The sequence below is a fragment of the Trichosurus vulpecula genome, chromosome 4 (genome assembly GCF_011100635.1).
Source record: "Trichosurus vulpecula isolate mTriVul1 chromosome 4, mTriVul1.pri, whole genome shotgun sequence".
Classification (NCBI taxonomy): Eukaryota; Metazoa; Chordata; class Mammalia; order Diprotodontia; family Phalangeridae; genus Trichosurus; species Trichosurus vulpecula.
The window spans coordinates 17,408,339-17,422,714 of NC_050576.1; the positions used below are offsets into that span (position 1 = coordinate 17,408,339).

General features: G+C 39.4%; 1 protein-coding gene across 1 annotated transcript in view; it reads right to left on the reverse strand.

Moving 5' to 3' along the window:
* PATJ (PATJ crumbs cell polarity complex component) overlaps positions 1-14,376 on the reverse strand; it is a 331,975-nt gene that overhangs the window by 98,145 nt on the left and 219,454 nt on the right. Inside the window, exon 29 of the mRNA XM_036754106.1 lies at positions 3,655-3,746. Coding sequence (XP_036610001.1) covers positions 3,655-3,746 — 92 coding nt within the window. The remainder of the gene's footprint in view (positions 1-3,654; positions 3,747-14,376) is intronic.

The following is a 14,376-nucleotide window of genomic DNA, read 5'->3' on the forward strand; positions in this document are numbered from 1 at the left end:
CATAAAGAGATCAAAGGAAAAGAAAAGGACATCGATGGACAGCAAAGAACTGGAACTCGAGGGGATGCCCATCAACTGGGGAGCAGCTGAACAAGTTGTGGTGCATGATTGTGACAAAATACTACTGGGCTCTAAGAAATGATGAACAGGGTGCTTTCAGAAAAACCTGGGAAGACTCACATGAACTGACGTAAAGTAAAACAAGCAGAACCAGGAGAACTCTGTACACAGCAACAGCAATCACTGTATGATGAGCAACTGTGAATGACTTAGCTGGTTCAAGACAATTCCAAACGACTTATGATGAAAAATGCCATCCACCTCCAGAAAAAGAACTGAAAGAATCTGAATGCAGATCAAAGCATAATGGATGTTAAAAAACTTTCTTTTTCTTTTTTTTGGTCTGTGTTTTCTTTCACATGACTAATATGGAAATATGTTTTGCATGACTGCTTATCTATAACCTTTATCAAATTGCTTGCCTTCTCAATGAGGGGAGAGATAATCTGGAACTAAAAACATTTTGAAAACAAATGTTAAAATTTTTGGTTTACATGTAATTGAGGGAAATGAATAAACAAACAAACAAACAAACAAACGTTGTACCACCACCAACACAACAAAAAAAACCAAAAACACCTGCATGTACTAAAGACACTGAACTCATTTGAACTCGTTGAAGTCATTTCCCTTCCACCTCCCCCAACACTCTAAACTTCCCCAATTCTGTTCAAATCACCACAAACCTTCCAAGATCTCCATGTTTATTATCTTGGCCTTTCTCCATATAGACAATCAGTTGCCAAGGCTGCCCATTTCCATCTCCAAGGACATCACTTGCATCTATCCTACTCTCACAGCCTCCAGCTTAGTTCACACTTCATCATCATTCGCACAGATTAGGTCAGCAGCCTTCTAACTATTCTCTCTGTGTCTCTGTTGCCAAAGTGATTTTCCTTTTAAGCATAGGGTCATGTGACTTCCATAATCAACTAGCTCTTGTGGCTTCCTATAGCCCATGACATAAAATAAAGACGCCTCTGTTTAGCTTTTAAACCTACATAAACTGGTCCCAACTTACCCACACAGCATCACTGCTCATTATTCCTTCTTCATCATACTGTGATCCAGCCAAACTGGGCCTCACTCTGCTCCTTAATCCCGATACTCCAAGACTTTGGACTGGCCACCCTCCTTGCATGGTACAGACTCTTCTTTGGCACTACTTCAATTAGCCCCTCCATGCCTTTAAGAAGCATCATCTTCTAGGAGAAGCCCTTTCTGACCCCCCCCCCACTGCTAGTGACCTCCCTCCTAAACTCCCACGTATGAAAGTATTTTGTATATATTAATTAACTTTAGATAGACTGTGCATGTATTTTTATAGGTACTCGCTATCTCCCCCATTAAAACACAAACACATTGAGACTAGGAATCGCTTCTTGCTTTGTATTTATTGGTCCCTTAGCACCTAACACAGTGAAAGAATGGTACGTAGTAGGTGCTTAATAAATATTTGCTGATTGGGCCTCAGTTTCCTCAACTATAAAATGAGGAGGTTGGAATAGATTACATGAAAGGTCCTTTCCAGCTTAATGAGTTGCCCCCAAAGTACGGCATTTATAGCATTTAAGGCCATTCCTTTGTGTAAAGTGGTGCACAAGTGTAGAAAGGTTGGTCCTTCCCAAGAGCCCCTAGCCCAGCCAAATTGATAGCACCTGCAAGAACACATACCCCATCGCAACGTTCTTTTAGGATTCAGTGTTGTCCTCGACACCAACACAAGACATCCAACTGAGACACTACTGAATTGCTAATAAAAATATCCCGTATAGCTTTAAGATTTAGGAAGTGCTGTACAAATGTCACCTCATAACAATCCTGGAACACAGGTACTATTATTAACTCCATTTTACAGATGAGGAAACTGAGGCTGAAAATAGCCAAGGCAGGATTTGAACTTAGGTCTTGCTGACAAATCCAGAACTCTTATCGAATGAGGCATTGAGCTGCCAAATTAATAGTAATTACTTTAAATTACAATTCCATTATTAATGATAATGACCAGGGTTCCTAATTATACAGCCTTTTAAAGGCCAAATTTATTAATGCTTTGCTCACAAACGCTCCTGGTGAGAAATCCCTTATTACCCGAACAGTCCATATGAGCATTAGAAAAGGGAATTAACTTCCCTACACTCTGACTAAATATAAGAGCTAAGACTCAAGGGTGAGTTACAGGTGGCTGAGGATAAGGGTGGCCAAGTTTCTAGCAGAATTAGCAATAATTTCCCACAGCAGAAGGAACAGAGCTAAATTCAAACTTTATGTCAGCAACCAAATTCCTAAGAATGAGATGTTTGTTATTTAGTAGTTTCCATTCATGTTTGAGGCTTTGTGACCCCATCTCGGGTTTTCTGGGCAAAGATACTGGAGTGGTTTGCCATTTCCTTTTCCAGTTCATTTCACAGATAAGGAAACTGAGGCAAACAGGTTAAGTGACTTGCCCAGGGTCACACAGCTAGTAACTGTCTGAGGCTATATTTGAACTGTGGCCTTATCAGCTCCTGGCCCAGTGATCTATCTATTGTGCCACCTAGCTGCCCGCCCCCCAAGAATGAGAGCTGTTACAAAATAGAGTGGTATGTCTTAGAACATAGTGGGCTCCCACTCACTGAAGGACTAATTGTTTGGAATTGCTGTTTGAGCATGAGTTAATCCAAATGGCCCCGAAGTTACCTCCCAACTCTACAGTTACACAAGCATACGATGCTATGGTGCCAACTCTCAAAGAGCTCACATTCTATCTGGGGAGAAAAGTCAGTCACATCAAAATTTAAAGATGAGAAAAAAATATCTCCCTAACTTCTCATTGTTTATGATTAAGCATGTAAAAATGCAAGATTTAAAATCCAGAGGTCCAGTTTGAACACCAGCTCTGCCCCTGGTAAGTCAGTTCACCTCTTTGGGTTCCAGTTTCCTCACCTCTAAAATGAGTGACATTAGACCCTAAGGCACTTAAGGCCCCTCCCTTCTTGCCCTGAGTCTACGATCATCAGGCAGCTGGGATGAATGAAGAATGGAGTGAAGATCAATGACGCCCTCAGAAAGTTCCCAATCCAAGTTTGACCAATTAGGGTGACTTCTCCCTGAACTAATCATTTGCTAGAGCTGTTAACATAAAGCAAAATGGAGTTTCATTTTCTCTCCTTTGTCTTGGCTCCATTGTCTGGTTAAGGAAGAATCTGTTCACAGAAGAACAATAGCAAGAGAGTGGAAAAGGACCTGAGACCTTAGAGGGAAATAGAAGAGCCTTGTGCCCACCAGCAATAATGAGGGCTCATTTTTCAACCAAACATAGAGTTTTATGTGGCATCTCATTCTCAAGGACACAGAGGCAGGACGGGTATTTCCATTTTGTCCCATTAAAAAAAACAACAGGTCTAGAGAGATGATGGAATTTGTTCTAGGTCTCCTCAACACGAAGTCCTGTACTTTTTACTCAGTCAACACTGACAACTATTAAAATCACAACAAAAAGACATTTCAAATACCTATAAATCTGAGTAGACCAGCAAGGTAAGTGCATAAAGGATGAAGGCATCTCAAAGGAATCTGAGAAAATTCAGGAAAATCCAATTGTCCTTAGCTTACCTTATGAAAACCAACTTGACCTTGGCTGGGGCTGTCTTAATAATGGCAGATGCATTTTGGTGGCTTCTTCCATACAATATCTGATTGTTTATCTGTTAGGGAAAAAAACAAGGACATATAAAAATACAAATTTTGTTATCTGTTTGGAGAATAAACAAGAACATATAATAATTCAAATTCAGTAGGATTTATTCAATGCTTAGATATATCCAAACAACCAGAAATACACTTGATCAGGATGGTATAGAAAAAGTTCTAATCATATTAACATCATAAGGTGACTTCTTATAGTATTTACTTCACTTTTGTGATGCTACATGCCGCTGATCTTCTCTAAGTTCTATTTGATTGCAGGTCTTAAGATCAAGATAGCGACCTCCATACCAAACTCTAAAAAGGCTTTTGCAGTAATATAAAACCAAAATGTAACAGAACTGTATACTAGGAAATGAACTTCCCTATGATTTTAATAGAAGAATGACCTGGGAGACAAGAACACCTAGGTTTAAATCCTTCCTCTGACACGTACTATTCCTGCAATTGTAAGTGCTATAACCACTGAATGATCAAGACAATTCACAAAGACAGTAAGCTAAAAAGAAATTGCAGATGTACATCAATGGAGGGAGCTTTTACACTGTGAAATTAATGCAATGATAAAATCACAGATTTAGATTTGTCATTGCCCCTGAAAAAAAAAAGGGGCATATAGAACAGGAATAACTCTGTCCTCCACTCTTGGTCAGGAATTCTCACCAACAATGATTCTATGTTTACTTAGAAAACCCTAGGGATTCAATAAAGATATTAATTAAATCAATTAGTAGTTTCAGGAAAGTAATGAATTACAAAATTAATCTTCAAAAAATCAATAGCAATTCCACATAAAAATAATGAAACACAACAAGAAATAATAGAAAGGAAAATCTAATTGCCAAATAAATACACAATGCATAAAATATTTAGGGATCAACCTCCCAAAGCAGAAAAAAAAATTTTTGTATATTCATTTATAAAACCATCCTTAAAAAAAGAATGAACAACTTAAATAGCTGAAGGAATATTTAGTGCTCATGGCTGGGCCCTGCCAATACAATAAAAATGATAATATGACCAAAATTAATTTACACTTCTAATGCTATACCAATCAAATTACAAAGAGGATATTTTACAGAGCTTGACAAAATAATAAAATTCATTTGGAAAAACAAAAGAACAGATTATCAAGGGAAATGATAAAAAGAAATAGGGAGGAAAGAGGAATAGTACTTCTAGATCTTAAACTATACTATAAAGTAACAGTCATCAAAACCATCAGGTATTGGTTAAAGAATACAGACATAGATCACTGTGATAGACTAGAAAAGGGAGATTCAGAAAGAGCTGCCCAGTGTTTAATAAAGTGGAAAACATAAGTTACCCAGGGAAAAATATCCCTTTTTCATAAAAACTTTTGGGAAAACTGAAAAGCTGTCTAGCAGAAATTAGGCTTAGTTCAATACCTTGCACCACACTCCATAATAAATTCTAAATTGATGTGTCCTTAAAATTAAAAATCATGCTATAAAAAAAATTTGAAAAAAAAAACCAGATGATATATTTTTCACATCTACAGGGAAGAGGTGTATTCTTAAACAAATGAGATAGAGGCAATTATAAAAGATAAAATAGATAACTTTGATTATGTGAAACTGAGAAGCTTCCATACAGACAACATTAATGCACATAGGATTAGAAGGGGAATGGACAAATGGGGACAAAATATTTGTATCAGATTTTTCTGATAAGGATTTGGTAACCAGGATATGTGTGTGTGTGTATGTATGTATGTATGTATGTACGTATGTATGTATGTATGTATATACATATATATGAGACTAATAGCCATTTCTCAATAGACAAGTGGTCAAGGAATATGAATAAATAGATCTCAAAAGAAGAATTACAAAGTATTCACAAACACATGAAAAAATGCTCTATATCACTGATAATGTAATGATATCATGGATTGATATCTTGACTCATGTATAAATTGGATTTAAGTGGGGCAGAGAATCACAAAGTTATTAGCCTCACTCTCTCTTCCAGAGTCATTGAGGTCCAATGGCAGGACAAAAGTCAGGATGACCAGTGATGGCCTGGGATGCAGTGGGTGACCTTGTTGTCTTTGATGTTTGACCAAGCTGTAAACACTCCACAGCCCCTGCATCAGCCACCTTCATGGTCACTGCAACAAATTGCTCTCATCCACCCATTCTGCCAAGGGAAGTCTTCACATGCTCAGGGTAGACATTCCTTTAACTCACCAACTGATCTGAGTGTCAGTTACCCACCAACTGTTTTAGCCTGTCTGCTAAGAAGGTTCACCGGGGTATGGGCCACTGCACATGGTATACCTTCTTGGAGCCACAGGTGAGAATTGAGTGCCAGGTAGATACCAAAGGCAGATGAGCAGTCCTGAAAAAGGCTTGGCTAGTCTTCACAAAAGAGGTCCTAATCCTCCCTGAATACCATATATACTGATAATAAAAGAAATGGAAATCAAGACCACCCGGAGGTTCCTCCTCACACTCTTCAAATCCACAAAAATGATAAAATAAGGCAATTGTCAAGGTTGGAGGGATTGTGGAAAAATAGGCACACCACTACATTGTTGCCAGAGCTGTGAAATGGTAGCACCATTTTGAAAAAAATAAACCCAACAACTTGGAGGCATGCAAATAAAGAGACTAAAATGCCCATTCCCTTTGAATCAGGGACTCCATTACTGGGCTTATACACCAAGGAAGCCTTTGATAAGACAAAAGTCCTCATATATTTAAAAATATTTATAGTAGCACTTTTTGTTGTAGCTAAGAATTCGAAACAAAGTAAATGGCTATCAATTGGGAAATGGCCAAACAAATTGTGGTACATGAACGTAATGGAACATTGCTGTGCTATGAGAAGTGATGTGTGTTTGGAATACAAAGAAGCATAGAAAGATCTAAATGAACTGATGCGGAACAAAATAAGCAGAGCCAAGAAAATAACATACACAGTAACTGCAACAACGTATGTGGAAAGAACAATGACACACCCTAAATTCAAAAGTAAATGAAATGAAATTATAAAGATCAAACGGGACTTGAAGATATGAGTGAATATGCCCAAACTACCTCTTTGAGGAGGGAAGAGGTCCCTGGCACATGGCATATGTGTTTGGACTTTATCAATGTATTCATCAGTTGTGTTGCCTTTTTTGTTCCTTCTTTTAAAAAAAATACTATTTGTCATAGAGTGGTAGTGTCATTTGTGATAGCTCTCGGGGAGAGGCAGGGAGAGGGATACATGGGATACTATGGTGATGTAAGAAGCAGAAAATATAAAAAAAAGGTATAAAAATTATTTCATGACTTGTCAAGTATATCAGAGCATTGAATTATATTCCTCAAGATATGTTCCTTGAGATTATGGTTAAGTGACTTGCCCAGGATCACACAACTAGTAAGTGACTGAGGCCAGATTTGAACTCAGAAAGAGGAGTCTTCCTGATTCCAGGCCTGGCATTCTATCCATTGCACCACCTAGTTGTCCTGTCTAATGGGGGAAGACAACAAGCAAAACCAAAAGAAAACAACTCATATACAAATAATCTATATACAGCATAAATGGGAGATAACCAACATTAAGGAGGGATCAGAAAAGGCTTCTTTCAGAGGATGTGAATTTATATACATTTATTAGGCATCTCCTTTGTGCCAGGCATGCTGCTCAGATGCAAGGGACAGTCCTTACCCTCAAGGAGCTTGCAATTAAACAGGGGAGACAATATGTAAACAAATATAAGATAAATAGATAATTAAGAGAGGAAAAGCTCTGGAATTAAGAGGAGCTGGGGAAGGGCTAGACTGGAAAGGATCCCGGAAGCAAAAATGCCAAACAGAGGAGTTGATGTGCAATTCTGGAAATAAAAGGTAACCACTAGGGTTTCTTTGGTTTTCTTAGATCAACTAAGTTGGAAAAATCCATTTAGTAGCTTCTTGAAACATAGATTCATTATACAGCCTATAAGAGTGTGAAGCTAGATTTGAATCCAGGTCTTGGCAAACCCAACTCTAGCCCTCTAGCAACTAAACTGTGGGTTTGAATCTCATTTCTGATACTAAGTGTGATCTTTCTTTTCCATATGAAAAAGGAACAATTTCATCAGCACTAGGTATGTGAGCAGGGATTCTTACATTGGGCCCTATGAACTTTAAAAATTGGTATCTTTATTTCAATACGATTGGTTTTCTTTGTAATTCCCTGTATTTTATTTAATGCATTTCACAATGTGATTTTGAGGAGAGGTCTGTGGCTTCTCCAGAATACTAAAGGGGTCCAGATTATAGAAAAGGTGCAAAAATCCTGTATTAGATTAACCCCAGGGACCAGGTGGGTTTTTCCTATTAAGTTCCAAATTTTAAAAGCATCTCAATTTCTAAGTTGTCTTCTTTCGGGCAAAGGGTCTTGGACCAGGGAAGGAGCTGAGTGCTTGGCTGCTTCCCTCTCTGCCTGAGTTTCAGTGTGACTGGATAAACATAAGGAGTAGGTGTTCTTCTCCAAAAAATCCCTACAACATTTCATCTCAGACAATGAAAGCTCAGCTCACTTCAGCAGATCATTAGTTTTAATTTACATAACAGTCAATTTAAAGTTATGTGCTTGAAACTGCTGCTTTTTAACCCTCAGAGGAGCAGGCAATAGAAGCTCACACTGGATGGTTTTTTCAATGCCAACTACTCTGGTGTTTACTGGGAAAGCAGCTGCCATCAGCAAATATAACAGGGCCAATGGAGTAATCACAAGGCTGGGGTGGGAGGGTAGAAAGGGAGCAGGGCATGAAATAGAGGCGATAGTGTGACAAAAATGGCAAACTTCAATCAAGCAAAACAAACTAAGCCTGGGAATGAAGACCCAGACCCCATGATGAAAAGCCATCTGGTTTGGCCAAACCAATCATCCTACTGGAGTGTCAGGAGAGACAGCCCAGATCTGTGAATCATCTCCTCCAGTCTGAGTTAATACAAAATAATTCTACTGGAATAGGGGTGAGATGAGGAAAAGCCTCCATTTTCAAGTGTTCTGTACGAACAGCCCAATCTGATTAGGAAATACATTTCCCATGAGGCCCCAGGCCCTAAGAATTAGAATCCAAAGCAGAGAAAAGGGAAGAAGGAAATGACAGTGGGAACCCATAGGGAGGTCGCCAGTCATGGAGCTGACCAGAAACAAAGCAAAAAATTGATCAGATAAGCAGGCTATCAGCCCAACTGCAAGGCAAGCTAAGCAGTACATAGATTGGAGAACACTGAAGAAGCAAGTGTTCAAAGTCACCAAGATGTGTGTGCATGAGTGCATGTCTGTCTGTATGTATGTATGCATGTGTGCATGCATGTATGATCAGTGATTTCCTAATTTCAGTCTCTCCCCCATCCAATCAACACTCCCCACGGAGACCAAAGTAATCTTCCTAAAATGAATGTCGAATTCTTCTCAAAAACCTCCGGTCACTCCCTGTCACCTCTGGGGAAACATACACATGTGTCAGCCCAGAAGGTACAGGCCTCTACTATCTGGCTCCAACTACTTTTAATGGGCTTCTTTCCAGCTCATTCCCCTTACTGCCCAGGCAAACTGTAATACTCACTAGTTTGGGATTTTGCATTGCAAATCCTACCTGCATCTTTTCCTTTGAGCAGAGCAGGCCTATGGCTAGAATGAAGTCCCATCTCTCCTCTAATAAATCCTTTCTTTTTTCAGGCCTCAGTTTATATTGATGTCAGTAAGTGAGCCAATAAACATTTATAAACTGACTACTACTTGCCAGGAATTGTCCTAAGCACTGGGGCTAAAAATGAAGGTAAGAGACAGTCCCTGCTCTCCAGGAGCACATAACAGAATGGGGGAGACAACATATAAACCACAATGCAGAAACAAGGCATATGCAGGATAAACTAAAAACAATCAACAAAAGGAAAGTGCTAGAATGGAGAAGGAGAGGGGAAGGCTTCTTGGAGAGGGCAGGATTTGTTCACGGACTTGAAAGATGCCATAGAAGCCAGGAGGTGGAGATGAAGAAGGAAAGTATTCCATGCATGAAGGACAGCTAGGAAAAAGGCCCAGAGAAAGGAGACGAAGTGTCTTCTGTGGGGAACATGAAGGAAGCCAGGGTCACTGGAGCAGAGACTATTTGGTCAGGCATGAAAGATGTGAGAAGACTGGAAAGGTGTGAGGGGAAAGTTCTTAGGACTTTGAACATCGGAAGATTTTGGTTTGATCCTGGTGGGGACAAGGACCAACTGGAATTTGTTGAGTAGGAGATGATAGGTCAGGACTGTGCTTTATGAAAATCATGTTGATAGCTTAGGAAAGGATGGGAAGTACCACGTAGCAGGAAGACAAGCTAGCAGACCATTGCAATACTCTAGGCATGAGACGATGGAGTCCCACACCGTCTTGGTGGCATTGTCAGAGGAGAGAAGGATCTATATGGTAGAGATGTTATAAAGGTAAAATCGACAGGCCCTGTCAAGAGACTAGATATGGGGAAGGAGGATGAGAGTGAGGATTGGGGACAACACTCAGGGGACTGGAAAGTTGGTGTAAGTTTGGAAAAGGGAGAGGGTTTGGAGAAAAGAAAATGAGTCCAATTTTGGATGTGTTGAGTTTAAAGTGTCTGCATCATATCCAGTTCAATATATCTAGAAAGCTGTTGGAGATGTACTGTGTGTCACAAGAGAACATAGGGCTGGATAAGTAGACATGAGCATCTGTGACACAGAGGTGATAATGAATGTCACCTCCATGAATGCAACAGTTGTTAGAATGTTCCCACTCCTCAAATTACATTGTCCCTACCTATCTGGGCACATGTATAAACCCAGCAGAATATAACATCCTTGTGAGCAAGAAACACTTAGCTCTTTTTTTGTATCCTCAGAGACCAGGACAGATCCTGACACAAATGAGGACAATACATAGCTGATGAATTAATGTAAACCAGAAGGCATTCTGGGAGATTCTTTACAGAGAACATGAGGAAGGAACGGAAAACAAATCCCACAGTCTGAAAAGGTTTACACAGGTGAGGGGGCATCTGTCACATGACAGGAATGTGCTCATTGATAAGACTGACAAGCCAAGGAAGCAGCAAAAGAAGTAGGAATGATTTATCAATCATTCATAACAGAAAGGAAAAAAGGATTTTCTTTAATTACATGGAGAGGCTTTTAATTTAATTTTAAAATTTTTAGTGAGATTTGCTTCACTGAAAGTAAAGATTTTTTAAAAAATATATGTATTTGTGAAACAGCTCAAATTTAAACTGTTCTCAATTTTCCATTCCTGGACTCAGCATAAATGAAGATTTATGGTAAACAGCAGTCCAATTACAGCTATGCAGCAAACTTATCGGATAGCAAGTCAAGTTAATTAAATTGAGCTGGGGCTGGAAGTTTTAATTATACAAAAATTAAAATGTAGTCAAAGCAACCAATCCCTTATGGATTAGGAAGACCACAAGGGAGAAATGTGATATGTTCATTTTCCTGCCCCTCTTCTAGAAAAGGGGAACTTATTTTATAATTCAGTGGGAATGTTGGCAACACAAACAGCTTCGTTCAGAAACTTATTCTCCAACAACCTTGGAAAATTTACGTTGCTTTAAAAATCCAGTTGAGGGGCAGCTAAGTGGCACAGTGGGTAGAGCACCAGCCCCGGAGTCAGGAAGACCTGAGTTCAAATCCGGCCTTGGACACTTGACACACTTGTTAGCTGTGTGACCTTGGGCAAGTCACTTAACCCCAATTGCCCTGCCTTCCCCCCTCCAAAAATAAAAATCCAGCTGACTATGGAGTGGCAAGATAAATTCTCACATTAGCCAAAGGTTAGAGGGAGAGAGGGAGAGGAGAGGAGAAGAGAAATGGGAGAGGAAAGGAGGAGAGGAGAATAGAGGGGAGGGAAGGGAAGGGAGGAGAGGAGAAGAGAAGACAGATGGGAGAGGAGAGAAAGGAGAGGAGAGGCAAAAGAAGAGAAGAAAACATACTTCAGTCCACACTCTGAGTCCTTCAGCTGGTGGAGAATAGTAAGTTTCATCACAAGTTAAGGAATACTCTCAAATTAAAATGCTGCCTCAGACAGGAGAAGGGAGAAGGGACAGGTCACTAACCTCTCTCAGACTGTTTCCTCACCTGAAACATGGAAATAATGATACCCATTGTACCTGCCTCGAAGGGCTGTTGGGAGGATGAAATCAGATAATAAGTGCTATGTAAATCTTAAAGTCCTAGACTATTATACAGAAATATGAGACATTATTATAGCTGTTGTCATCATTTGGCAGATACGGAAACAGAGGCCAAGCAAATGTAAAAAAGACCCTACAGGTAATATGGGTCAGAACCAGGATACACAGAGATCCAGGCCTCTGCATCCAAACCCATCCCTCTTTCCCCTAGAGCAAGGACTCATCCAGAAACAGTTGTAAAGCTAATCCCTGACATGTCGATAGCATTACACTAATTTATATCTAGAATAATTTCTGTAAAGCAAGTGATGCAACCAAAAACAAATCCATTGCAAGGCAACGCTATTCTGACTGGTGGTGGTGACCCAACAAAAAGACATGTGTCCTTTGGCTTCGTAGAGTTGGGGAACAGACCATGGGTTTAGAAGGTGGGCCATGTTGTAACATGGGGGTGCTGTAACAGTTGGATTTGCTTTGTGTTTTATTTCTTGCAAGTCAGGGTTTGGTGCAGAGATGATAAAATGGGAAACTACTGTGATGGGAAAAGGTATTGAAAAAACAACCGCTAAAAAGAAAAGGCATCCCATACAAACATGGTATTTGGCCTTTTTCTACCACCACCTACAAGATGCCATTGAAGTTCATGCAAAAATGGAATCTCTTTACAACTGAAGTGGAGCATCTTGTTATTAATATTACTATTATAATGTTAGTAATATACTTTGTGGATCATTCGTCCATTGTTAAGTACCTACACATAAAAAACACTAAAAATAACTAGGAAATTTATTGTGTTTTCTACCACCAAAAAATCTCTGAAAATATTTCAGCCCCTTTTATTATTTTTGGAATTTTTATACTATTCCTATGGGGTAGGAAAGGATCTGGTAGTATTGAGAGCATTTTATCGTTAAGAAAAGTGAAGATTAGATAGCTGATCTCACGTATGCAAATTTCCATAATTAATTGGCAGAAACTCAAATGTTCGTTCCTGATTCTACATTCTTTCACTAAAATTTCACTCTTTATGTAAAATATAAAACTGTCATCATGATGCTTCCCCACCCTCACCTCATAGGAGAAAATGAAACAGTGAAAGATTAAGTGACAAGAGGAAAATTACTCCATCTGGTAACACTATGGGAAGAAAGAAAAAATAAGATCCCAGGTTGTCTAAGAGCTCCTTTTCCAACATCTGGGTACCACACAGAAAGGGACTGTAGAGGGGAGTATGGAGTAGATATGCTGTTGTGAGGAGGTAGTTGGACTTTTCTCAGTGGTACCTATCTACATTTGCTGCTGTGAGTGATTGGGTTGTGGTTAGTTCAGAACTGCCCTGAGGACTTGATATATAGCATGGAAAGCTTGCGTAGCTGTGGGAGGGCATAGAGTGGGATCATGGGTAAAGGGGAGGTGTGGCTGTATTGGAGCCAAGCCTTGTGATTGTCTATTTCATGGTGTATTGGATTTGAGCCATTGTCTCCACTTCCAATTTCTTTATCACCTACACGTTTGGGTCATAGTAAGGGTCCTAACTTTGGACACCATTGGTTTAGACCAAACATGGCACACCTTACAGCAAGAAAGGTGGTTTTAACTGCCACCTGAGCAGCTGCCACTGAGACACTTTGACAAAATGACCATGACACAGATAGATTCTCCTGTCCTCCCAGTTCTTTCTCCACATCTCTTTCCCATTTCCTAACATACTTTATCATTCCGAATCAGTTGCAGAGCACTGTCATGTAACCTAAATCTCTCCTAAAGTACTCCATACTTCTCCCTCTTCCTTATCCAACCAAAATGTCCATTTAACATTAAATCGGAGATTTAAAAGAAGTAAATCATACTTAAGGGAGAAGGACTGATGACTTTACCACTATGGATGGGGAATCCATATTTTAAGAGAGAAGCTGGCAAAGAGAAATTAATCCTTAATTTCAGATCACTTTGGCAATTTATTTTGGAACAAATATTTTGGCAAATTACTTTAGAACAAGGATTAAAAGGACAGAATGTTTCAAAGATGGGACTTGAAACCAGGTCTTCCAGACTCTGAATTCAGTTCTGTGTACATTATACCATGCTAGGTAGATGGGAATAGAGTCCATTATAATGATGATTGCTGTGGTTTCTGTTTGAGTCCTTAATATGCCCCTGTGTTTTTCCAGATTTTATTTTGCTGGCTATTAAAATTTCACATAGTTGTAGAGAGGGTATATATTTAAAAACTTGCTGGTTCTGTTTTTTGTACTCTACATCATGTTACAGAATCACAGAGGTAGGAGGGACTTCTGTGGCTAACTAGTCCAACAGCCTGCAAAAGAATTCTCTATGACGATATAAATGAGAAGCTATTGCCCAGTCTCTACCTGAAAACCCTGAATGGTGCTAAGTCATTACCTTTCCAAGGCAGCCCAGTCCACTTCCAGATAGTTGAAACTGTCAGAAAG